The sequence below is a fragment of the Chelonia mydas genome, chromosome 11 (assembly GCF_015237465.2).
Source record: "Chelonia mydas isolate rCheMyd1 chromosome 11, rCheMyd1.pri.v2, whole genome shotgun sequence".
Lineage (NCBI taxonomy): Eukaryota > Metazoa > Chordata > Testudines > Cheloniidae > Chelonia > Chelonia mydas.
The window spans coordinates 39755203-39782871 of NC_051251.2; the positions used below are offsets into that span (position 1 = coordinate 39755203).

The following is a 27669-nucleotide window of genomic DNA, read 5'->3' on the forward strand; positions in this document are numbered from 1 at the left end:
GCCAGCTCAATTTGACCCCAGCTCCTCTGTGATGAACTATATATAGTAAGTTGTCTCAGTGCAATAATGCCACTGGTGTCCAACGCCATTTTTCAGACCTAGTTTCCTTCCTTCCAGTCTCTCTCCCCCTCACACGCACTTAAAACAACAAAACAACAATGGATGATGCCCTGCAGAAGAAACATTTCAGAGTTTCAATCTAAACAAATTTTATAAAATTACCAGCCGGCAAATTTTGTTAAATAATCACCTAATTCATTTTTCTTCATGTTGTATTAAACATCAAACCAATTTGAAAACTTTATGATTTTCCTACATTCATTTATTTCAATAATTGTGGTAACAATAATCTTAGGCAGAATGCTTGCATTATAATGCAATATACCACAAAAACAATCCTCAAAGAAACCACAAATTTAGATGCTGAAACCAGAAATTCAGTTCTGCTAGACAATAATTTGTTAACTGCTCATTAAATGTGCATACTGTGTTTACATGTATGAAATTCTAGTTTTTATTTTTAATCAGTTATAAATTAGAATGTCCTGCAGGGCAGGCAAAATAACTGTCCCTCATTGCCTAACACACAGCAAAGAAACACAAACAGACCAATTCATAAACATTTCTATTTTCTACAAAAAATCCAATCTTCCTGTAATTAACATTCTCTTTTTCTATCTGCAAAAGTGGCTGGGTCTCTGTTAAATCCCAACAAAAGCCTGCTTCTGAAGGGGCAGAGTTGGACAAATAGGACTCTAATTCACACAAAAGTCTTTAACCATTTTCTATTAAAAATGTGTGTTTTGATCAACAGATAGCTGCATAAAACACATCTACTAGGGGAGCCCTAACATGCGCGGGCTTGTGTGTCATCATTAAAGTAGTATTTTGAAAAGTGCATTAATCATACCAACCTCATTAACATTTGGCGCGCACAGTATTCAAGATACTGACGGACTCCAATAACAGACACACTTGTCACAAAGGTGACTTAAGAAGTTTCAGAATATTTTAAATAATATAATAATATAATAACTACAACCACAACTAAAACCCATTTTAAATGCTGCTCTTTAAGAATAAATTCTCTTGCCCAAACATTGATTTCTCAACACAGCTTTATTTTTCATCCAGTGTTATAGGTGTGCTTGGACCTCTGCAGGTCTCTACGGTTATGTCTGCATTGCATGCTAGCTTAAATCTACATAAAATGGCTTAAAAAAAAAAAAGGCACAAAGATGCGGTGACACGGGCTTCAGCATGGGCTGTACAAGCATGCTGGTGACCCTAGATACATACTCGCATTGTCAGTCTGTGCCATCTTGGCTTCACTACTATTTTTAGCAATAATAGCTAAATTATAGCTAGCGCACATTTGCCAGCTTGTGCTGCAATCACACCTCTTACTACAGTTTAGACATACCCCACGAGACACCACACTTTCCCAAAATGTTCTTACAATCCAAGACCTGATACTGCAAACACTTCGGTACATGAGTAACTTTACTCATGTGAGTAGTTGCACGGAATTCAATAGGACTATTTGCATGAGCAGGGTTTTGCCAGATTGGTTCCTTGAACATATCATTTATGAGTATGACAGAAGAAGGAGGGAAGGCAAAACAGAGGACATTTACGGAAAACGGGAAGCACAAGTTAACATTTTGGCAGTGTATGTATTGTAATTTTTTAATTTATTTTTATCAATGTATTGTTTGTTTTAAAGATTATGAAAAGAAGAGGATTTTGAGGAATAAGGAAGAGGGGAGACTAAATTGGATAGGATCAGGGAGGTAACATGAGGCATAGGGAACAGTACTGAAGATAATGCAAAAGCAGAAAGATAGAAAGGAAGTGTTAATGGAAAGAAATTGGTGGAGTGCAGGCACTGCTTGTAAATCCTCAATATTTGTTTGCAAATTGGTTGTGCAAATATTCATACTTCTTTTTTCCTTTTTTCAAATAGTCCTATTTCTATTTATTTCTTTGTGTGTTTGTGACAGAGTGTGTGTGTGTATATATAAACAGACACATATCTCAAAGGAAATTCAAGTACTAATATTAAAATTTATTTCTTTTTAAAATAGAATTGTCCTTTTGCACCTAAATTACAACAGAGACATTAAAAAAAAAGGTCGACAAATTTATTTCTGAATGGAGGTTATTCATACACATCAGAAACAACAATAATAAAAGCTTCTATTTAACCTTAATGTCACGTAAAATAAAAACTCCACAAGAAGCAAATGAAGGAACTACAATTGACAGCAAAGGTTATGAGAGAAAAGATGTAGTTTGAGATCCCACTGCAAACACCTCATGACATGCCAAAGCCTGAAGGAAATACACAAATGACCCTACAACATGAGACCTCTTGCCCTTTCCAATTCCACCCCAGAGGCATATGCTACAAAGTGGGAGATGTCTGCTCCAAGCCCTTGTTTACTTCCTCCTTGCAACTGCCACATCCTGGACCAAAACTATTTCCCCATTCAACCAACTAAAATAAGAATACGTTCTTTGATGTTTATGAAGTGGTCTGATTTAAAGAACTTGCACTCCACTCCCAACTCAGAGCTTTCATTGTTCATACACCTACAGTGTTGCTAAATAATACACCCCCTCTCCATTTAAATACGTATGTTTAAGATTGTAACAGAAATCAACGCAATTTCAAATCGTAGCTGACTTTGCCCTTAACTCTCCTTGTACTTTCAACAGGCAAAAACATACAACAGCACAAGTAAAGGTAAACAATCATCTCTAATTCTACACTTCCTGCATTTTTCCTCTTTGATAATTAAAAACAATTGTTTAAACTTTTTATAACTTCTTTAATTTTTAAAAAAATATTTGACAAATGCCTACCTTGACAAGCTAGAAGGAAATGCACATAAAAAAACATTAAAATTTAATAATTCTTTTTTTGAAATAAAATCCAAGGAGTGTTTCGAGACTAGACAATATCATATTTGTTTTTTAGTTAGAAACACACAAAATGGTTTAAAAAAAAAGATTATTTTTAGGGTCATATTTGGCCTTTGGATGGATGCATGCATATGACAGCTACAGACATTAGTGGAAGCTCCACATCTGCCTGAAAGGAAGTATTTGGGCCTTGGGCTTCCTGCGACTCTTGCACCCCACATCCTCCTCCTCCTCCCTCCAGCAGAGATCAGAAATCTCCTCCAGTTGGGACTGGATGCATCCCTGTCCCAAGTTTTAATATTGCACTGTCTCCACGCTGTTTAGGAGGTATTAACTTTTTCCTGTTTAATTTTAGAAGTCACAGAACATTGTTTCTGAAAGGCTGTGAAAGTCCTTTCAAAGCATTTATACAGCACAATAGGCGTGCATGCGGCTTTACAGACTTAACATGGACTCTCTCCTCCTGACTGATGAACTGATTGTTTCAGAGACAATATTTAACTATACAGCCTTATGGGGCTCTCTCACAGCATTCTCATCTGAATGCAAAACCCATGATGCTGAGTAGGAGGAAAGCTTGTAACTTACAGGTCTCCAGAAATTAATTAATTTTATTTATTTAATCCATTTATAAAGCAACTATCAGCAAAGTGTTCAAGAGTCATACAATAAAAAACAAATTACAATACTTAATAATAACCCACCAGCCCAAATACACAGCCTGAAAACACAAATAAGCCTGGCATGGGAGAGAATCTAACAGCCCCACTAACAACCCCCCACTCCCAATTAATAAAAATGGATTAATGGGCAGGGAGAGAAAGGTGGGTCCCCAAAATGGTCAACAGTAGGCCAAAGAGCCAGGTGGGATTTGCAATGTGTCCTAAAGACAGACAATGAGGGACTCTGACACACCTCAGTAAAGGAGTTCACAGCAGTCCTGAGAAAACCCTGCCATGTCCTGGCCCTCACTGAGCCTAGGTACTGAGGGCAGACCTGTACCAGCTGACCATAACAGCTGGGCAGCAACACATTTGATAATACTCTGCAGTAAACTGACATCTTTGTAAACATCAGAAGTGAGTAGAACTTTTTCACTCTATACCCCAAAGCAGATGACATGCACGGAGGCTGACCCACATTGAGGGTGGGGAACCAACGTTCAGGATGGGATTCATGAAGCATCTCCAGCAGTGTTCCACTTTCAGCCAGCACAATAGCTTCACTTTGAATTCTCCTGCCCTACCTTGCTTGGAACAGGATCCATATGGAAATGGTACTGAACATGTAGAAGGAAGCACTGACAATCAACTGGCATTGTTTCAACCACCTAATCCTGTCAGTTTTCTACTTTAGCTTTTAATGAGCCAGCAGTGTGTCCTAGATTCAACACTAGTATTTGTGAAAAGAATAAAAGAAGCTGAAATGACATGAAGCAACAGAGCAGTCACCCATTTGTAAGCTATCACGTGACCTACGGGGGCTACAAGGAAGAGAATGTGGTCTCTGAAGTAGCTGAAGTGAGGGCAAGTGGCCTGCTGTCTGCACCTCCTAAAAATGAATGGAGGGGCAGAATAGGTATGCCATCTTCCCCTATAGATGCCAAAAGGGAGAAACAGGACTACTAGACACACCATAATACACGAGAGAGAAGTAATAGGCCAATAGCCCACCCCCCAAGAAAATAATTACTGAGAATACAGCCAATTGGAGGAGAGGGTTGTGTTTGGATAGCAATATGGGGAGTCCTCAATTTCAGAGGAGCATCTGAATTTTTGAACTCTTATATGAAAATCAAACATTCTCTCAAATTTTCACATGTCCTCTTAAAATATGATAAAGAAGATCCTTCAGATAGGGAACTACTTATCAGAAATAGATATGGCTTTTAATGCAAGTTTTACTGTGTATGAAACATTTTGGTACAAAAGGATCTAAACATAGTAAATCTGATTATCAGATTTCACAGCCAGATGGAAATTACAAATACCTTGCAAATATTTTTAACTTAACACATCACAGGAGAGAAAAACACCTAATGAATTACACGGTCTGCAAATACTGTTTGTACAACTGAGCCTTCGAGAAGAAGGTTAGCGTTTGTGGTTGATTTTTGCTAGCTACATATTGGAACTCCTTTTACCCATTTCCATGAAAGTAAACTTTGTACACTGACAGGTGAAGACTCAGGTATGTACCATACTGCCAAATCTAATCAGGGAGAACTATAATTAGCCTACCTTCAGGGCTTCTTCTTTGAATTTAAATCTTGCAGAGGTCAACCACCTTATTGCCCCAGGTTGTGTGGCAAGCTGAGGAGGTTTTATTCCAGCTTGCCAACTTCCAGCTGGAAGTTATTAGGGTTCTCTGCTACAAAAGTATCCCTAACCAGCTTTAAACATTCTACACTGTTACCAAATGTTGGGAAATCCCACAAATGAAATTAGCCAAGTTACAGACACCAAAGTCTGTTGTCATTAAAAATGCAAACCAAGTACAGATTGCTTAAAGAACTACCAAATTATAGACTTCATTTCCAGCGTAAATTCCATTTGTATATTTACTACTTTTACATGCTGCTTTTAGTTAAAATATGGAGTAAAATAACTCTAAAATTTTGTATAAAGGAATTTAAACAAACTCCCTCAGATCTGATAGCTCAAAGCCAATAAATACTGTTATTCAATCTCCTTACATTTATGTAAACAATGTATTAAGAGTTGTTGTCGTTGCTGTTTTTAAACAGAAGATACCAAGTGAAGATGTAGGTTTAATTCTCTTTTGAGATTTACAGCAGGAACTGGGCTGTCCAAGTCAGTTTTTAAACCCCCTTCTATGGGACTTTTTCTGGGAGGACCAAAGGAAGCTGATGATGATCCCTCTACTGTATTCTCAAGGACTGACAGTGAGCCATCTCGTCCCCTTCACGCAAAGTATTAATACCATCCAAATGTGCCAAGAACTATGGAAAGGGAGGAGGAGCACCCTGTCTTTGAGACTGCGGAAGCCCCTCCTATGAACACCACATCCTGGGACTCAGTCTGACTGAGCTGGGAAAGTATGGTCAGTCAAAGATAGGAGCAGTGATAAGCAGCCACTCCACAAAGCAGGCTTCCATGGCAAATTATAGAGTATAAGATTCACTCAGCATCAGTGTTGCTGACAGCAGTATTCACTTTATCTCTGCAGCTGAAGGTAACAATGAAGAGGGATGGACTTAACAAGCAGCTTTGGCTGGGTCAGCAATGCCAGCACATCTCATATGTTAGCTGTGCTGATAGGGCGGAAAGAAGCAAGGAGCAATACAGAGGGGCCATAATTCCATGCTGCTCTCCACGATTCATGAGACTGGAAGAGGGGGTGTGAATAGATCTTAGGGAACTGGATCACTCTATATTTCCTGCCCCTTTCTCACAGCACTGAAACAAGTAGATAATGCTTGCTTGGGCACTCCACATGGAGAACCACAGAGTTTCAGTAACTTTTCCCATGTTTCTGTGTGGAAGAGGATGGTTTGCCTGATGTCATGGAATATACATTATACTTTATCTGTTATTCTGACTGGCCAGTGCAAGGGTGGGAATTCTCTCACTCTTTTTTTTTTTTTTTTTTTTTTTTTAAAATAGGTATGAACAGCACAGAACTGATACTTACACAACTTCCAGCAAGGATCTCTGCAAACACTGGAATGGAACCATCTCTCTGAGTGAACTTGTCTCTGACAAAATCATTAACCTAATAAAAATATACAATTTATATATCACAAACAGTTTTTTACTTCAACTTTTCTGATCAACACACATTACATTTGTAACCAAACTTAATGGAACACTAGTAAGTGTTCATCATTCATGCATTTAAAGGAAACAAAGCCCAGCTGCTTCTACAAACATGGGAATGCCAGGAAAACAGACTTGTCTTTTACTACTACAAATCAGACAAAGATTAGTAAGAGACAGACTTAATTTAGAAATGGAGAAACTTACTGTAAGCTTAATGGCCTTTTCTGGAGCAACACCTATAAGCTGTGGTAACAAGCCTATAGAGATAGAGAAAATCATGAGGAAGCATTTTTTTCTATCAAAGAGAATATTACTTTTATAAGAGCCCAACACTCCTGCCTCTCCATAGGTGGAACTTCCTTTGAACTCAATGCCAGTTCTGCATGTAGAGCTGGCTGTAACATTGGCTGCTGAACGTGTACTTATGCAACTGAACATCTTAATACTTCTGCTGAAATTGGCAATATAAAGGATAATTGAATCCCCCTTCCATAATCAAGTGAAACCAGAAATAGTGGTAAAAAAGGGGAGGGGCTTGGAATATTTGTTTACACAATGGATCATTCAGCATTTTCATGAATATTTTAGCCTCCTTACTCAGCACCGCTCTCCCATGAAGTATACAAATGAATGATTTACTCTATGAGAGAGTGAGGCTGAAGAATGTCTGTCTAATATTTTCATCCTTGCAGTACACTGAAAGCAGACTGAGCTTGGATCTCTCCTCTACAAAAGTTTATCTTGTACTTTTGATGAAGGATGTTCCCTACCTGATTTAATTTATTCACATTAAACACATAATCATGCTATTTGACAACTAAAGCAAGTTTGGTAACAACCTGTTAAATGTCAAAATTCCCAACATAAAATAAATAAAATGTGTAAGCTTGAAAGCTTGTCTCTTGCATCGACCAAATTTGCTTCAATAAAAAGATACTACCTCACCCACCTTGTCTCTGAAATAAGAGACAGTATTAGACATCTAAGCAAAGCATCGTTACACACGGCCAAGTGTTGCCATTACTTAGGTGACTTGTTTAATAAAACACAAAACACACACACACAAGTTTCCTTTGTCCAAATGACAATGTACTACTCAAAATGTATGGTTTTCTTTTTTTTTCCTATTACTTAACTTACATAGTTAGAATGGATATCGAGGATCAGCATTCGGGAAAAAAGTTAGTTGTAAGTAACATTCCATTCGAATTCACTAGTTTCTCTTCAAGCACCACATGAGGTGGCACATGCAGTACTTTAACTTTTAAACCATTAAAAATGTTGTTTACAGGCTACATTTTGGCATGCAGCAGCTGCCTAAGACAAACTAACAATTAACTTCTATAGGGAGTCACAGGGCTCAATTTGCTAGAGGCTACAGCTTATCTAAGGCTTTAAAGGATTTCCATTCTTTCAGTACAACAGGGTAGCATGCACTTTAAAAATTGCTACTAATAAATGTTTTCTATTCTGTCAAGTGTGTGTGTTGATGGACCCCTAAAACATACCTTGGAGAGGCTGATGAGACGGACATTTTTGTTTTGTTTTGTTTGTAGACAGCCTGCAAATATTCTTGCATACATACTACTATCAGTCAAACCGAATCAATGACAAAAGCACATGACCTACTCATATACGTTTCTAGGAGCAGACTGATTTAAAAGAATAAATCAGTAGATGGCAGTCTTAACTTCCTAACATCCATGATTAGATCAGCTCCTGTTACTTTTAATCTAAATCTTCTGCATAATCATGTCAGTACAGTATATATGTTACAAAACCTGCATAAATAAAAGGTTACAAATTGTTTAAGTATTGATTTGTGCCTTTGATGATATAACTGTAGCTTTAACGAATATTAGGCTAACCTGCCAAGAGTTTTGTCATTCAACGGCCGGAACAACAGACCACCAGTTATAGGTGATGTCAGACAACAACAATAAACAATACAACCACAGGTTTCCTACTGTCTTGCAAGGGTAAGACAGGAAAAAAAAAATCTATGAAAATATTATGCTATTTAAATAATAAAGAAGGTATAAAGATCCCCCACCACACTTAGCCCATTTAATTCACATAGTACCTTCCTCTAAGCGAACCCACAGAGAACATGCACCTACATAGAAGGATCAACAAATAATACATGCAATGTCTTGTTTTCTTCCAACCCAGTATTTTCTGTGCAATTTACAGGCTTACTACACTGAGGAAAGGTACTTATTACATACAAAGAAAAGTTGACAATGACAAAAAGAAACACTGCCCTCCCAGCCTGAATCTCTGATCCACTGTGAAAAGAAAATCCAGCTCTACAGTGCCCACAGTTTAAAAAAACAAAAAACAAAAAAAAACCTACTAGACAAAACACCACAAGACACACCTCCCACTGCCTTTTTCTGTGCTGTTAAATACATGCACACACACACTCCATAAATCTATATTTCAGAGAGCCTGAGATTCATTGAGTTCTAGCCAGAGGAATGTACAAAACATTTCAGAGTTAATTCTGGAGTTGGGTGGCAGAGTCCAGTAGCCTTATGACAGATATTAATAAAAAATAAAGAATTCCTGTAAGGGATCACTTTATTTCTATGTAATTTATGTAGTAAAAACACACGTCACATCTGCACTGTCCTATTCTGTCTGAATACAATTAAAATTAACACATTTATGCACACAAGAATCCACCTACAGATACACTGGGCATCTCTTCTGTGAATGCAATATAAATGTTTCTGTACTTCTACTTCTACATAATTTGAATTATGACAGTCTGGCATGGTTGTGGAAACAATCTAGTGCTATGAACTCAGTATCAGAGTCTCCACAGATTTGAGTTTTTCAAGGACACAAAAATACTAAAAACGACCATACAATCTAATTAAAAACAAGTATAGAACAGATCTAAAAATAATTTGATCACTGTTTATTTTAAGCAATACTTTAAAAATGTAAAACATTGTGTATCATTCATGTAGAGAGAGTCTTTGCTTTCAAAGTGCTTGTCAAAGGTTACAAAAAGAGGCAACAATGGTACTGTTAGCAACAATCAAAACTCAGACAGCATCAAAGCCAAAAGCTCCAATGCAAAGCTATTTGACTAGAAAAGGAAAAGGAAATACACTAGAAAAGGAAGAGAAGTGATGGGGTTTCAGGTGAAATTTTAAATCATGAATTAAGGGGTAAAATTGTTCTTGTGAAATAATTAGCAACACGGGAAAGCAAATCTATTTACCAGTAAGATAAATTACTAGCAAGAGCCATAACAAAAGCTGTGCTACACTAACTATATCATCCCTAATATATCCCTCCCTTTGTGTTCACTTTCATTGCAAGCCCCCAGAAAGACAATGTAAAAGTCGTACATTAACTACGTACCACAAATAATGAGATTATTAAAACCTCTTTAATCAGAGCAGTCTCGTTTTAACTGGATTCTCTAGTGTAAAAACTGCTCAGGGGTTATCCCTTAAATAAATTGGAAGATTACCAATGCCTCTATGGACACAGCACAATGCAGACGACCCAGACAGGGAGCATCAAGGAGGTGAGGGACTCCACCCCAAGGAAAAGAACCAACTTAAGAAGTACTCCTATGGCAGCTGGAGAAAGTTTTTGTGAACACAATTAAGTTAAACCAAATGGTAAATAAGAATACAGAGGTTGGTTAAAACACAAAGATTGCAGGTGACCAGTTAGAAGGGCCCCAACCATATAACATGAAATAGTAACAGTCCTTTGGAATATGCCCGAGCTAAAAAGAGGAGATGGACCCCCTATATTTGGGTATATTGAAGCACCTGATTGATAAAAAGCAGTTTTAATTTCTCAACTTAGACTTTAAAATCAGTATTACACTGATAATCAATTTTATAAAATATGAGACATATTATTCATATTTTAGAACTAATACAATAGTAGACAGCAACAAAAAACAAGGAAGGCTTCACCTAGCGAATGATGTTTAGTTTTTCCTAAGGAAACATTTACAAATCATGGAGCAAATCCCATTTATCACTCATGTGAACAGAACCATTAAAAGCATGAGACTACTTGCTTGAGTATGATGAGCAGGATTTGACCCTTAGTTCAGACATTACATTTCAAATGATTCTGTTTCTGTCTTGTATTATGTATTTCTCATCCTTCTCTAACAAATATTTGCATTAAAATAGGATCTTTGCTCCTTAGACACTCATCTGCTCCTGCTGTTTATCTCCCACCTACAGTCACAATCCTTTTTTTGCAAGATAACAATGAAGTCCACAGCACCCATAATGCCCCAGAAAATTAGGACTTCAAGCAATGTAAATAGCACTAGAGGAACAAAGATCCTGTTTTCCAAGCAAGTGTTTATAATGACACTGATCAAGGGAAGATAAATACTCAGTTCAGCTATGTGAAATAGAAGCAGAATTGTTCTGATTAGCAAGAGTTTTTTTGGTGTTCCCATAAGGGGTTGGCTGTTGATGCACTGGATGAAGAAAATTACTAGATACCTTTGATTTATTCACTTACCTCTGTAAAGACCAAAAAAGCCTTCATAACGCAAAACTTTTTTAAAACAGTCATAGCTGTTTTTATACATCAATTCTCCCACAACTGAACCAGAAGAGCGCTGATTCTGCATTCGTGTCTTCACCAGGTCTATGGGGTACACAGCAGTGGCACCCACAGCTATAAGCAAAAATTACAAAACATTATTTCTACAGTACCACAGGTGTGTATGTTGCAATTGACTGTTAAAAAAAAGTACTAGTTTTCTACAGCAGTGACCCAAAACATGAGGTTCAGAGGGTAATTCATGTTTACGGGCACTGCAAGGGAAAGTTGATGGCACAACACGAGGCAGAAAAAGAAATCTTGGATGGACAACGTGGCATCCTTGGTGGATCAAAAGAATTATTCAGCCACACAGAGATTAACACAGGATGGTACAGAATAGGCTACTGTGGTTGGAATCCTCCAGTAATGGAGATGCCACATAAGAAGGCTGTATACACTGTGAATAGTACCAATTGAAGTTAATGAGACTAATCACATTGTGAAACAGTAAACACGTGCCAGTCTTTGCTGGATCAGGAGTGTAATCCCTATGCCTCAGTTCCCCATCTGTAAAATGGACAGGATATGTCCCAACCTCACAAGGATGTTGGAAGAATAAATATTCGTATTTGTGAGGTTCACAGATATTATAGTGATGAGAACCATAAAAAAGTGAATATGTAAAATAATCTGTTCTTCTTGTTTGAAATTTGCCAAAGGTTGTAAGGACTGCAGAAAGCTCAGAATGCACTGTAACTTCACCTGTTCTGCTGCATGGCTGGTGGGTATCTGGAAGCACACGTTCAGTGGCTCTCTGAACCCTTCCTGCAAGTTGTGTGATGGATTCTGGCCCTCCCAACCCTTGAGTAGTTCTCTGCACAATGATCATTTACTCAGGCTGTGTAGGAGTAGAAGGGGTTGAATTTCACCCCAACGTACAATATGTCTTAAGCAAAAAGTCGCTGAAATTAACAAACACAAAGCTTTCAAATGCTATTACAAAAAATGAAGGACAAAACCTTATGACACCAATAGATCATGGATTTTTTTTTAAAAGGCATGTTAAAATGTTCAAAAACTATATTTAAGGGGAAAATTGACAAAAGCTAACAAAATAAGAAAAAGTTTGTTTATAATTATGTAGACAGACATAGCAAAATCCTCAGTTTTGTCCCTCTCAATTTTGTTCTTATGTTTTTGGTATCACTCCCACCAAGTATAATCAATGGCGGTGCAATACTGCATGCAGAAAGCCGATGTCATTATGAACGTTTTGCCTTGAAGACTGTCTGGAGCCAGAGGTGCCACTGCAATGTTCTGCCAAGTCTTCTGATCATAGGTAAAAATAAAGAGCACTTCACAAAGCTCTCCAGTTCTTACCCTTTCAAACAATGAACTGCACCTTAGATGATCTCCATTAGTCTGGTGAGATAATATTACATTAACCCAGCCTTGAAAACAGTACACAGACATGTCACTCACCTCCAGCAACTGAGCCCAAAGTGAACCTGTAAGCAGACTCTGCTACGTGGAGCCAGATAGGCCTGCCCATACCGCCGTAAGATTGCTGGGGGGGTGAGGGGTGGGGGGAAAAGGGAGACATGATTTGGAAAACATGTGAGAAACTGAAGCAGCCTATGAACTGGCTTTTGTAAAATTAAAGAAAAAATTTGACAGAACAGCAGCTTTAGTTCAAGGGAAAAAAGACTGGATAATCCTCCTTTGGCATAAAAGAAATAGCACATTTTCAAATAAATCTCTTATATAGTTTTACCTCCTATATTCCTTGTCTGACCAAAGAAACAGTTTGAAAAATTATTTCTTTATATGAAAGGTGCATGAGGAGATGCTTTTAATTTATGATTTTTCCCTTCTGTAGGGCTCGATTCTATGAGATGGTGAGTGCCCTCCTCGCCCACTGATTTCAATAAGCTTTGAGGACCTCAGAGACAGAGCTCAGCACCTCACAGGATCAAGAGCATTATCAATATAGTCTATGTTGTATCATTATATATGCATTAGATATCCATACTTAGCACATACAGCACTTTACAGTCTCAAAAGCAAGGAAAAAAGTGATCTAGTCCTCATAACACCCCTGAGAGGTTAATAAGTTATAAGTATAGGGTTGACTTTTGTTTTAAGTTATAATGATGAGCCTCAGATTTCACTGACGTATGCTAGAGTAACAAAGCAGTACATGGCCTTGGAATTTTTCAGTGATAGACTTAAACAAATGTACATCTGCAAGGGAAAAAGCCTACAGAGACTGATATTGTGGTGTCGACTAGTTAGAAAAAAGGTGCCACTAGCAAGCTAGTCTAACTTGCACTGATGAGGCATTCTGTAAAGTATGCAAACTGGGCCAAACAGAAATCAGTGGGGGTAGAGGAGAGTTTGTTCACTGAGTGTAAGATGAATTGCACACAGAAGGAAAGGAAGATAGCAGTAAGACTAGTCCCTCCTCCCACTCCAAAAAAAGTGAATGATTCAAAATTGTGAATTGAGATCAAATGGAAATTATTGGGAATTAACTGTGTTCAAGTCAGGGAAATATCTGGTCTGGCATAGTAAGGGTGATATTTATACTTTGCCAGAGATACGCATAGTGCTCTATGGACACAAAAACCAAGACCCCACCTCCAAGGCCTTACAATCAAAATTAGTCAAAGTCCCCTCTTGCTTATGCTGTGGTTGTACAAGCAAGGAGGGAAAATATCAAAAGGTGTATAAGTAAATCTCCTTGCTCCATTCCCCCGACATTTTTAAAGCCATTTGCACCATGGCAGATGACCCCAACACTCCTGACAGTATATTTAGATCTTGCAGAGGCCCCAGGGTGTTACGGAAAGGTTTTGCTCTTAGACCACACATGAACACATGAATATGCACTAGAAGATATATGGCATTTTACTGAAAACACAGTTCCTATATCCACAGGAGTATATTTTAAAGGATCTATCGCTAAGGTTGCTTAAACGACTTGTGCTGAGCTTGCTGCAGCACTGGGGATCATCTCTTTTTCATCTGGCAAAAAGTTATACAGCATTGTATGCATTTGACACATCCATCCTGGCTGCTTAAAGAAACTAGTAATATATCTTTCTCAGTTCTCACTTTCTGCACCAGTTTTTGGGTCTTTTATATAGGATGGCAAAAACAGGGTGCTCCGATTCACAGTTCCAAACATGGTAACAATGGTGTAAGCCGTATGGTAGACAAGGCTCAGGTGTTTTTAACCACCATATTAATTATCTCTACTCAGTACATATTCCACCCTTCCTATCACGAGTGGAGGTACACCACTGCACAATGATGGAGAATTAGGGTTCCATCTTTGTCAGTGTCAACACGGCCATAGACACTGTGGTGACAGGCACTCTAAAAATTCCAAAGGTCGACTAAAGGATAGATAGGTTTCAGAGCAGCAGCCGTGTTAGTCTGTATCTGCAAAAAGAAAAGGAGGACTTGTGGCACCTTAGAGACTAAAAAATTAATTTGAGCGTAAGCTTTCGTGAGCTACAGGTAGATAGTAGGTAAATCACTCCGATTTTCAGAAAGTGGGGACCTAGAAAAGGGAAACGATGGTAATCCACTGAGCACTTAAGGCAGAAATACAGAGCATGGGTGTCTGTGCACATAAAGAAGCTGAAGAATTTATCTCTGTTTTACATAACAAGGAAAAAGGATATGGAGACATCCTTTGGTCAGAAGGCAAGAGTTCAGGGGAACACTGGATTTAGCTGTACCTTCTTGAAAGACTTACTTTTAAAGGTACAGCTCCATATTTCTAGAAAGAAATAGACTTTCTATCTATACTTTATAGACTGAAAGTATAAATAAAACCATTTAGGCTCAAGTACTGCATTTTTTCTTTGATTTTTCAGCTCAGAGCACAGTTAGTATTCAATGTAAACAATCACAGTCAGGGCAGCATGATTATGTAATCATTTAATCTGCCACATACATGTCCTTCTTTCTGAATTTGCTGCATAACCATGTTTCAGGGCTTGTCTTCACTGCAAAGTTAGCCTAGCTCGAGTGACAGCAGTCACTGCAAAAACACTGGAGATGCAGAGAGTGACTGTACTAGCAGCACAAAGTAGCTGAGGCCTGGTATAGAACTACAAAGTCAAGTCAACATATGCTGCCTTGTGTTGACCTAGTTAAGCATGTGTCTACACTTAAATTTGTCTCACGCGGATGTAAGTACTCCATTATGCCGACATAGTAAGACCTGAGCAGTGTTGAGTCATAGCTGATGTACTCAGGTTGAGACAACACAAATGTAGACACTGCGTTATCTATGTTGACCCGAACAGTCCTCTAGCAGATGTCCCACAATGACTGACACTGACCGCTCCAATCACAGTTGTGAACTCCACTGCCCAGGGGTCACGGAGACCAGAAGACCTGTTCCCTTTAAAACCCTGTGAATTTAAATGCCTTTTCCTGGTTGTCCACCTTGGCAAGCACACTTAGCAACTCTCCACTGTTGTGCATAACTGCCCAGCTGACCATGCCAGCTATATACTCCAGATGCCCTCCAGCCCAGAGTCGACAGGAGATATTGGATCTACCTTATGGGGAGAAGAGGCTGTGCAGGCACAGCTACGGATCTGCCGTAGTAATGTGGACATCTATGAGGGGATGTGGGAGAACAGGTATGACACGGATCAGTGGCTGTGCTCCGTGAAAGTGAAGAACGTGCGGCAGACATACCAGAAGGCAGGAAGACCAACAGTTGACTGAGTGCTGAGCCACACACTCGCTGCTTTTACAAAGAGTTGCATGCCATACTTAGCAGACACCTCACCACCATCCTGCACACCTCCATGGATACCTCAGAGAAGTCTAAGTCACTGGCCCTTGGCAGGAACAGGGAGGAGGAGGAGGACAGGAGACATGCAAGTCGTGGTGGTGGTGCGGGGGGTGCTCCAACTATGCTGCGAGCCAGGATCTGTTTGCGACTCCACAGGAGTCCAGCCAGTCCCGGTGGTCAAGACCGATGCAGAGGAAGGAACTTTGAGTAAGACTGTACATTTATTTCCCATTACAGCGATGGCACCACCACCTTGGCAGGACACAACTACTGTCTTTTCATATATTTACTCATACTAGAAGAGGTAGCAGTACAGCAAAGAGAGTGTAACTTGCCACACAGGATACAGAGCCTTGACTTGTAAAAACACCTAAATCTAAAGTATATAAAACTTCCATGAAAGGAAACCACACAAATCTATGAAGAAAGATCTCAAGTGCAGGACCAGCTCTAGGCACCAGCAAAGCAAGCACATGCTTGGGGTGGCACAATTCCAGGGGCAGCATTCCGCCACCCTTTTTTCTTTTTTTTTGGCTTGGGTAGGGGCGGCAAAAAACCTAGAGCCAGCCCTGCTCAGGTGAAGTAAAGAGTTAACATTCTGAAGCTGTATTTTCCATCCTCCAATTCTACATTTTTCATCAGCCCCACACAAACAGGATTCTTCTGTTGCTATGTAAATCACAAGAGCTAATGAGTATCAAATAACATTAGCAAGATTCAGTGAGCATTTTAAACAAACCATCCAAGTCAATCACCATGGAAGATGATTACTCCAACTAATCTCTCAAAGGAGAACACATTTATCAGCCTTACATGCTGTATACACAAGTATATTCACAACATAAAGATAGAGCTTTATTATGGAGCTCAATATGGAAGTGTACTAAAACAGAAATAAAACTCAAAGTGTACTTCCAAACTAGTATTTATTTAAGGATGGATTTTAACAGAAAATTCCAGATATTTTCAGGAGTTAGTGGATATGTTTTTAATTGGTTTATTAACAATAGTGGGAATTCCAAGTGTATAGACAGTTCATCAGAGGGTTTAACGGTTTCGTAAGTTTCTTCTCTAGTACAAAAAATATCTAATATTTTGATTAAAATCTATAAGCATCTACTCAATGAATGATTTGTTTCAGGAAGTAATGTTTTAAAACATTCTTACAATTTCAGTCCAATTATAAAAAAATGTAATAAAAACTTCCCTTAAAATCTAGTGCCTAGACAACAAAAACATCACTAATGTCAGAGGGATCCAACATGTTTTCTTTATATTCAAGAGAGAAAAGAAAATCTGTAAAATCTGGGAACAGATTTTCTTTTCTTTTCAAACTATAAGCACAGATTTGAGTTTTGTAAAAGCCTTTTTAAGGCAAATAGTTCTAATTTTCATAAGCAAATATTCAGAAGTTTTATAAATTGCCAACTTCTAAATGTTTCCTTCAGTTTAGCATTTTCACAATTGACTGTACACATGATATCACTCCTACCTACCTGCCGCTGGAGTTCTGCCAAGTTGTAAGGCAAGGCACCTTCAGCCAGTGGTGTTATTCTCTCAATATCTGACAAAGTTAAACGCCTTCAGACAAGCCCAAGGAAAATAAATCATTGTTAGCCAAAATCATAAACAAATCTCAGCAAGCACCTTTTCCTCAACAGACTAGATTATGGCTTTATATATTACTTGTTATATTTCAGGTATTCCTAAGTACTTTACTAAGTACTGTTGCAGGATCCAATCTTGGGAGTTATAAGCATTTCTGTTCTCACTGTCCTCAGTGGGCATAAAGGGAACTCAGCATTACCCAGGTTTGGGCCCTTGCATACTGGTAATATAGGGTCTGCACTCTGTAAATGCAGCAGCCACCACGTACCCCATAATAACTCACATGCTGCAATCTAGTCAAGACACCTCTCACACTTCAAGTTTACACCAGCAATCTGTGTATTACAAGTTTTTTGAAGCAGGGAGTGTATTTTGTTATTTTACACCATATACTGATTATCTGATGACTGCACTATACATATTCTTATACACCACTCACCCTCCCGCACAGTCAGCAGTCATCAAATAATCCATATATACGTAATATATGAATATATACGTAAAACAAATCTATTTTAAAGTAAATATAAATAGGGTGAAAAGACTAATATGAATGATTATGATAGTTATAAATTACCCTGTAGCATTGTATAAGTCTGAAAGTTGATAGAGAATATCGATTTCCAGCGGTGTGACTTGTCCAAATTTGATTGCAGCCTGGGAAAACTCCTCTGGATTTAAGAGGAAGGGGAAAATAAGGTAAATGATCCTGAATCATTTATCACATTTTCACTTTAAATAGAATGAAATGAGCCAGAATTAACACCACATCTATTTCAGAACAGCAGCTTCAATCACAGCGTAAATCTGATCTTGCAACTCTTACTTATGCAAGTAGTCCCCATTGAAATCTATAGCAATTCTCCTATCAGCAAAGTCCATAGATCAGATCCAGTATTTGGGGCTCTACTGTAAAAGCAGACAATGGTATAATTTATGGATGAACCAATCAGCATTAAAACTAGCACAATCATTTCAATGTTCCTTCCTCCCCTAGCTCTCATTGTTCCCAGGTTTGGATAAGTGCCTATCCCCATTACAAATACAATTTGTAACACATCCATGACACTCCTCTGATCAGTTACAGAAAACATGGTTTAGTAGTATCTATAAAACAAGTTTTTCACAAGATAATCACATGTGAGCCACGTTTGTGCATTCACATCTACAAAAATAGTTAGGTAGTGATGTATCAGTGCAAACCGGAGAATCTGGACAGGTGTCCCATCCTACCATCCAAAGACAGAGGGTGCCCAGAGCATATGAACATAGAGCAGCACACATGGGGTATTGCACTCTTAGATGTCTAACTTCATGAGAACTGGAAGGAAAAGGGGTGGGGCCAACCCAGAAGATATAGTTAGCGGGTCCCGTCCACAGATGGGAAATAGCTATGTTATGAAATGGTTACAGAAAGCCAATCAATCCAGGCCACTGGCAAGGTTGAATCATAGTTAACTTGCATGCTTGCTAACAGTATTAGCCTTATTGTATGTGTGGAAACAAATTATATTTAGCGCACACCATGCCATTAAACGGTTACAAACTCCGCTAAAATTGTGTGGAAAGAGCTACAGTAGCACACAGGAACAGCCAACAGGACACAGAGAGTTTCTGATTAAGTATTTTTGTTATTGTTAAAGCATACCCATTCTGCCAAAGTTGCCATATTCCCCATACTTTTCTACGCTCCATGTAAACACTTATCACTACCACAAGAAGGTCCACATTGCAGTGGTATCCCCAGGATATCAGAACCAGTCAAGGCTCTTGTCAGAACCCTGACAACTCTTCTCCTTAAAGAGCCAGCTAGAACCCTCTGCTGGCCTGTGAAGTCTGGAGTTGAGCAGGAGAAGCACATTCAGAATCAAACTTGAAATATTTGCATAGCTGTGCTAAACTTCCATATTACTAGATTTACTAGTCTTAATCCATATACAGTATAAAAAAGGCACACTTTATAGATCTGAAAATTAATAAAATATAGTAAATTTATTTTACCTTTTGTGACCTCAATATCTTTCCTTGTAGCTGCTATAATACTGTATATCTTTCTAACGAGTTCCATGTTATTCAGCAGGGCATTAAAAGCATTGAAATAGGAGAAGCTGACCTGATGTGAAATAGTTCCACCTGCTACCTTAAAAACATAAATAATAAAAAAAAAAAAAAAAGATAAAACACAGATCCTGATATGTGGTTAGGATTCAGCTGATAGCCTTAAACCCCTTGACAACCCAAGAGAGCTTTACTGTAAATTAACATCCATCTGGACATACAAGAAAAGATTAAGATATATTTCCATCATAGTAGTTATATCCTGTTTTTTTAGTGATACCAGTGAGGGGGTCATTATTACATAGAAAGGGTACTATGGTTTTTGATGCAATAAAAATAATCAGGAAACAACTGTAGAATTACTATTAAACTTTTTTGTAGAATGCATTGTTCTAGATTTTTCCAACAGTGAAATTTGCGTATGTTTTATTTTAGATAATTTGTAGCAATAGTTAACAGTGTTAACAATTAACCTTAGAAGTTGAAATTAACACAAATCCTTACTTTCCAAACTAAGACACCTCCCCCATCCAGCAAAACACTTAAGTGTATAAATAGTCCCCATTGACTTCAATGGGACTTCTCATGTATTTAAGATTAATCACATGCTTAATTTGTTTGCTGGACTGGGGACTTGGCTGTAAAGAGCAGTGAGCCAAAAGATGGGCAAATTCTGACTCACATGAATAGTCCTATTATAGTAAATAGGACTACTCACATGAGTACGAATTTGCAGGATCTGGACCACATTTCATGTCACTAGTTATAATACTGTTTACATTGCAAATTTCAGCTCAAATTTTTTATTTACTGTGACAGAGTATACAAACCCCATACAAGGTGGGAAGTGGTTAATGAGAACCTGTGGGCACAATTAGCCCCATCCTGCTTCACTTGCAAGAAGTGCCAAGCCTGGAGGAACTTAAAAGGGGAAACATTCCGTGCAGGGGCTGACTGGGAAGAGAAGAAGGCCTCTTGAAGGAAGGCCTGATTAGGACCAGGGCCTACCCCAGAACTGACTGAAAAAAAGGCCTGGCCAGAGCCAAAAGATAACGAGACACAGTTAGACCTGAGTCTCCCTAGGGGTATGTAGGCCTGGCAAGGGACTCATATATGTTGTCTGTACCCAGAGCTATGGGTTTTTTCCTTTTGGGATCTGTGAAGGAGTGCGCCCAGGAAGGAGCTGGTGGAAAGGCCTAGAAGCAGGCCACAGTAGGAAGCAGTGGATACAAATAGGCAGACCTTAGCTGTTTATTACAAGGTCCCGGGCTGAAACCTGGAGTACAGGGAGTGCCTGGGTTCCCCTACTAACAAAAGTAGTGGGGAGGCCCCTGGATATAAGGGCTGGAAAGGACTTAAGCCTGTAGCTGGGATGAAAACCCAACATAAAGTCACTGGGCGACAGCCATACGGATTATGTTTACCCCAAAAGAGGTGGGACCATACAGAGGTCCCTGGCTGGAGGGCCAAGTCATGAGAACAGCAGACCACTGCAGGGCTAGAGTGACTGTCAGCAGAAGGCATCTAATGAGAAGACACTACTATGAAATGCCAAGCCATAAGAACGTGCACCTATGGTGATTCACCTCACTGACACAAAAAAGGAAAATACTCAGCTATTCATGACAAACAATCTTGCTTTCAGTAATGCAGAATAACTTGTACTTTATCATCATTATTAGGGCTGTCAAGCAATTAAAAATAATTAACCACAATTAATCACACAATTAAAGAATTAATTGTGATTAATCATACTGTTAAAACAATAATAGAATACCATTAATTTGGTATTCTGGTGACACTGTAAATAAGAAGAGGACAGCATTATCTCCTGTAAATGTAAACAAACTTGTTTGTCTTAGTGATTGGCTGAACAAGAAGTAAGACTGAGTGGACTTCTAGGCTCTGAAGTTTTCATTGTTTTGTTTTTGAGTGCAGTTATGTAACAACGAAAAAATCTACATGTGAAAGTTGCACTTTCACAACAAAGATTGCACTGCACTACTTTTATGAGGTGAATTGAAAAATACTATTTCTTTTGTTTATCATGTTTACAATGCAAATATTTATAATAAAAAGAATATACCCTTTGATTTCAATTACAACACAGAATATGAATATGAAAATGTAGAAAAACATCCAAAATATTTAATAAATTTCAATTGGTATTCTATTGTTTAACAGCGTGATCAAAACTGTGATTAATCGCAATTAATATATTTTTAGTTAATCATGTGAGTTAATTGTGATTAATCGACGGCCCTAATCAGTATTACTTCTATAAAAACACAATATTGCATAAAAACCCTGTGTGAGCAATGAATGGTACTGCATTGTCAGTATTGCTAATGAAGAGGAAGATAAGGCGTGTATTAAGAATTTTAGACATATATCAATTAAATTACAAACTCTCACTTGAATAGCACTTATATTTAAGACATTATTTTCTTTACACTTACTGAAACTAGATTTTCTTCCACAAACGGACTTAGCATATGTGAACGAATGGTAGCCATGATGTCACTAAAGTCCAGTCCAGTAATCATACCAGTTTTGTTTTTGTCTTTCAGTGCAAAGGCTTGTCTTGCATGTTCTGACTGTAGCTCCTGAAATACGAATTAGAAATATCACATTAGGAATACGAGTCTGTATACCCACTGTGCATGGAAATCCCACTGTCTTCATCCGCCTGCCTAAGAGAGTGCATGCAAATGTTATACTCTATATAAAAATACAACAGTAGTTTTAGTAAAAGCGCCCAACAAACTGATTCATCCCAAAAAACTCCAATCCAAAATGGAAGCCAAAAAGTCTTCCCACCACTCCCACCCATTCATCTTTGCTGTCACAAGAAAATCAAAGGAGAACAATTGGAGTTTGAAATGTCATCAAATCTGGGCTTTGGTGAACTGAAGCACAAAGGACTGTTCACAGTTCGAACCCAATGCCCTGCCTGCAGCCTGCTCAATGTTAAACCAGGGAGCTGTTAGCCAATGCTCCTCCAATGATGTGTTATGCAGTACATAAAAGGTTGTTACAAGGAGGAGAGAGAAAATTTGTTCTTCTTAACCTCTCAAGATAGGACAAAAAGCAATGGGCTTAAATTGCAGCAAGGTCAGTTTAGGTTGGAAATTAAGAAAAACTTCCTAACTATCAGGACAGTTAAGCACTGGAATAAATTGCGTAGGGGGGTTGTGGAATCTCCATAATCGGAGATTTTTAAGAGTAGGTTAGACAAACACTTGTCAGGGACGGTCTAGATAATACTTAGTCCTGCCATGAGTTCAGGGGACTGGACTAGATCACCTCTTGAGACCTCTTCCAGTCCTAATATTATATGAAATGAGGAGAGTGCTGATCTCTCAGGTATTCAGGACTGAACACAATTAGGGTTTTATAGGTTAAAATTATCACCTTGAATTGTCCTGAAAATAAACTGGAAGCCTGTGAAGATTCCAGAATACAAGTTTAGCATGCTCCCTGAGAGAAACATCTCTTTACAAGTGGATCACTGCATTTTATACCATCTAATGTTTACAAATGAATTTAAAAAGAGTAGCCTCATATAAAGGACATTGCAGCAATCTAATCCCAAAGTGACAAAAGCATGGATCACTCTAGTGAGAACCATATAAAAAAAACTGCATCCTTCTAGCCATGCATAATAATAAAGCACACACTCAACTCCCATTATTCCTAGACGTCTAGAAGCAGCTGGGAATCCAAAATATGCCCAGGTTATTAACCAGAGTAACAAAAGGCATGCAAAATTTTCCAGCTGATACCCACTGAACTAAATATTCTGGTTAGTTTCCCCAACCTACCAGTACTACCTCAGTCTTGTCTAGATTGAGCTGCAACCAGCTTGCCCTCATCCATACTCTGATCTCAGCACGACACAGACTAAGCCAGCTGAATGCAGTAGCAGGTCTGATAATTTGCATGGGCTTGCCAGAGCTGAGCCCTGGCACTTCTAAGCTTGGCAGTTCATAGCCCTGGCACCTCTGGGATTGCTGCATCAGTTATGAATGTAAAAAAATTGCTGAAGCCACTACACCTTTCATTACAAATTAAGCACTGGACAGAACCCTGCTGTATCCCATAAGAGAGCTTCCTTGGGACTGCCCAGGATACTGCTCTGGGTTATCTCAACAAAAATTGCCACTCAGGATATGTGAACAGTGCATTGTTGCCCAAAACCCTTATCATCCACATTCAAAGCCCTAAACCCACATCTAGGGATGTACTGAACCCCAGCTCACATGTTTGTATAAGGGTATACTGAGCTGTGACCCACCACTCTCTTACCACCTACTGTACAGTGTGGGCGCAGCAGAGGTATCTGGGCTTGAGTTTAGATGGCACTCCACTGCCATTCCCACAATTCCTTGTACCACTATCTTCTGCTTACCTCCCACAATTTTACTGCATTTCTTCCATACACACCATGGACTTTAGAACCTATCTAACCAAACTCTTTATTTTGTAGAATGCCCTCAGTATCTATGTCCTAAACTATCATTACAAGCCACATAACCAATCTAATTCAACACTCTGTACTTTCCTGCAATTATTTCCAAAAACAAAACAATTTAATTTCACAGGCCAGCCGTGGAATTACGTCAGTTATGAAATTTTAATTTTCTTTAGGTCTAAAAGCCAGAAACCACAACAAAAATATAATATGAGTTGATCATTTCAAATTATATAGAATTCAATTACCTACATAAATTTGCAAAATCTTTTCCCCTTAATTACAATGCACAGCTGTCCACATTCTCCTTCTTTCCTTTTCTCTTAGCTGACAACTCCTTTTTTCCCCAAATGTGAAGTATGGTTCTGGGAGTGAATACTTTTAAAGTCCTCTCCCCACAGGATTCTTCAGCAAACCTTTGAAAGGAAGACTTCTGGCTTACTGCAAGTTTGGCACAAGGGTCTTAAACTTCTGAGGTGCAGTAGTGTATATTATGGGGAAATGTAATAGGAAAAACTTCATGAAGCTAAATGAAAAATTAATCAATACAACAAAGTATCAAGGGAAGCTATGGAGTAACAGCCAGTGGAGATATTCAGGTCCCAATCCTTTTCCCATTGAAATCAGTTTTGCCACTGAACTCCAACGGGAGCAGGACCAGACACCCACACTCATAAATGAGGGGATGTTTTAGAAACAAAATTAATCCTGCCCTCCAACAAGGTGGTGGACCAAAGTCTAATACACTGTATGTGATCTTATTATATAATCTGTATGGTAAAGTGATAGTTTAGCTCTGTTCTGATTAGTCTATCTGGACAACAAATTTCTCACCACCATGTAATAAAACTAATTTATAATGGCATTAATACAGCAGAAATGACAGAGCTGATGGCCAATTATGCACAGAAAGAAAAATAAATAACTGACCTGCAGAAACTGTGTAAACTCCGAGTAGGTAAGATTCTTCTTCCTGTTATGTCCAAAATGCAGTCGAATAAACTCACAATCCCAATTAAAAGGGATTTGATGATGAATAATGGTCTGTCCAAAAATTTCTTTGACATTTTCTTGGGAGGGGAAAAAAAGCAAATGAGTTGTGGGATAAAATAATTCACCCCTGCCTAAATGTTCCTGTTAGAAAATAAGCAGTTTTATAAGGCCATTTAGAAAGTGTTGTAGTCTGGTCACTTTAGAGTAATTTCTAAGTTGTATATTCAGAGCCACGTGTAAGAACACATTTACTACAGAATTTAATACTCAAATTTGTACATTACTATGTAAAGCCATGGAATTAATAATTTCATATTTAATTTTAATTAAGAAGCAATTTCTCTTGTAGCACTATAAATAGCTGCTATTTTGTACTCTGATACAGAAATCAATAGTAATTCCCCATTTCTGCAAGGAGTCAAATTAAGCCTTTTATCAAAAACATGAATACCTGCATCACTGTCTAATGCAATATTTGTCATACTAAGTATGGTTTGATTGAAACTTGATTATTACATTCACACTAACCTGAATATGTCTATTGAAGATAGGCATAAGAAATGCCACCTAAAGCATATCATTAGCTCAGCAGAAAGCACCTTATTAAAAGCTTCTGATAGTGTCATAAAATATGGCCCTGACACAGAAATCAAACCCTATAAAACATGATTGGTAGTCTCAGTTATTAAAATGTTTTAAGGTAAGTGAAATTAAAGATGTCACCTTTTAAATGAAGTAGAGAAGGAAAAAAACACATTTGAGGGTATGGAATTATATTGTGTGTACTGTACAACAAGTCAACCTATAGCATATTTGTCCTTAGTAACAAAGCCCGATACAGAAAAATTAGATGGGGTATTATGTGCATACAAGTCTGGTATGTGTGTGCAAATGGCCAATGGGACACAACTGGACATTTGTTCACACAAATTGGACACATGCAAACTAGACCAGCACATAATTTTCTAAATTCAGCTCAAAAATTTTAAATCAATTCTAAATTTCCTTGTGAAACTAAACTAATTTAAAAGCCCACCACAGAGCTTAAGTTAAAAGAGAAATGCTAAAATATTTTCTTTAAGACAGGACCGGCTCTCTTTTCTGTTAACAACTTAGCTAGCTTATTTAACATTGTTTGAGTTTACATTTATCAATAGTACCAGAGGACTCTTACCCTATGAGCAGTTATCTACTCTGTTTCTAAGCGGAAATTCACAGATGTGGACTGCAATATCTTCCGTCCATTTTTCCATCACAGACTCTTTCTTTGATGGAAATCTGTTCCCTTCTTTACATTAAGTGATTAGTTGGTTTGTTCATGTTTTAAAGTATATGCTTTTCAGATCTATAGCTGTCTTCTTTACATGAGTCAATGCTACTCCATGATTGTAGAGGCTTTATTGGTTCAGTGTATGAGAAATCATTGTGGGAAGGAAAGAAAGAGGGACGAATGGAAATCTATGGAAGGGGTCAGAGTTCCAGATCAATTCACTAATGTACAAGATTGGGTTTTTGGTTATATCATTTGCCTCACATTATAGTTGCAAGGGAGTTTCAAAAGTATGGTCATACTCTGGTGACTGTGAATGAAGTGATGTCCACCAGCATATTTGTCACACTGTCCCATGCTCTAATTTTTCTCTTTACTCTGTTCTATCACAGCAGGTGCAGGTACTTACATTTCTACGTTCAAGCTGACAGAGTATTTATAACAACAGAAATTGATAAAATCAGCTAATGTTAAGGTATGTGTACTCCTTTTATTTCCCGAGACAGATGTCAGCAAATTATCAAAGATAAACTGCAAGTAGTTCATATCTGATTGAACCATTCAAATAAGAAAGAGATCAGATAGCAATTCACTAAACTTAAAAAAAAATTGTAAAAAACACCATTTTATTACAATCTGATAGAAGTTTTTCATTGTCCCCATCAATCCATGCTGCTTATTTACTGAAGTCTCTTCCCAGTCTTTGCTAACCTTTCTGTGGTAGAATTACCTTTTGCTGGACAGATACTCTCCTCCAAGGCAGATATCAATGTAGCTCCGTGATGCAGCTTTGGATGTGGGCTGCCACACAAATGACATGGCCAGAGCACAGCCCTGTGATGCATCCAATCTACCATCAGCCCCAGGAGTTATAATCCTAAAGTCACATACAAACCCATAGCTCCAGCATTCCAGTGCACTACCTCCAAATTAAAGGCAAGTGCTTAGACAAAATGTTTACATGACTGCCACAGAAATTTTCCACCTGACCATTTAAAGCAAATTATAGCTGTATCTGAACAGCATTTATTTGAAGGCTTTGCACACCAGATTTTGTCCAATCACCTTCAAATATTTTGAAGATAGGGCCAAAGTCAGCACCTGTGAGGCGCAGTAAATTTTCTCCAAACGAAGATCCTTTTCAGACAACATTCAATTTCAAGGGAAGAGGCTAAATACCAATCTGAGT

The 27669-nt window shown here is 38.3% G+C and overlaps 1 protein-coding gene across 6 annotated transcripts in view; it reads right to left on the reverse strand.

Annotated features, from left to right (window-relative positions):
• SLC25A12 (solute carrier family 25 member 12) overlaps positions 1-27669 on the reverse strand; it is a 65403-nt gene that overhangs the window by 12228 nt on the left and 25506 nt on the right. For 4 of the 6 annotated variants that reach the window (XM_043525490.1, XM_037911917.2, XM_037911921.2 and 1 more), the window contains 9 exons: positions 25148-25287; positions 22203-22349; positions 19687-19834; positions 18263-18356; positions 17574-17658; positions 12738-12822; positions 11229-11387; positions 6915-6967; positions 6583-6663 (listed from right to left, as the gene is read on the reverse strand). In XM_043525490.1, the coding sequence (XP_043381425.1) occupies positions 6583-6663; positions 6915-6967; positions 11229-11387; positions 12738-12822; positions 17574-17658; positions 18263-18356; positions 19687-19834; positions 22203-22349; positions 25148-25287 (992 nt within the window). The remainder of the gene's footprint in view (positions 1-6582; positions 6664-6914; positions 6968-11228; positions 11388-12737; positions 12823-17573; positions 17659-18262; positions 18357-19686; positions 19835-22202; positions 22350-25147; positions 25288-27669) is intronic. The other 2 variants (XM_037911918.2, XM_037911922.2) reach the window with 2 other exon arrangements.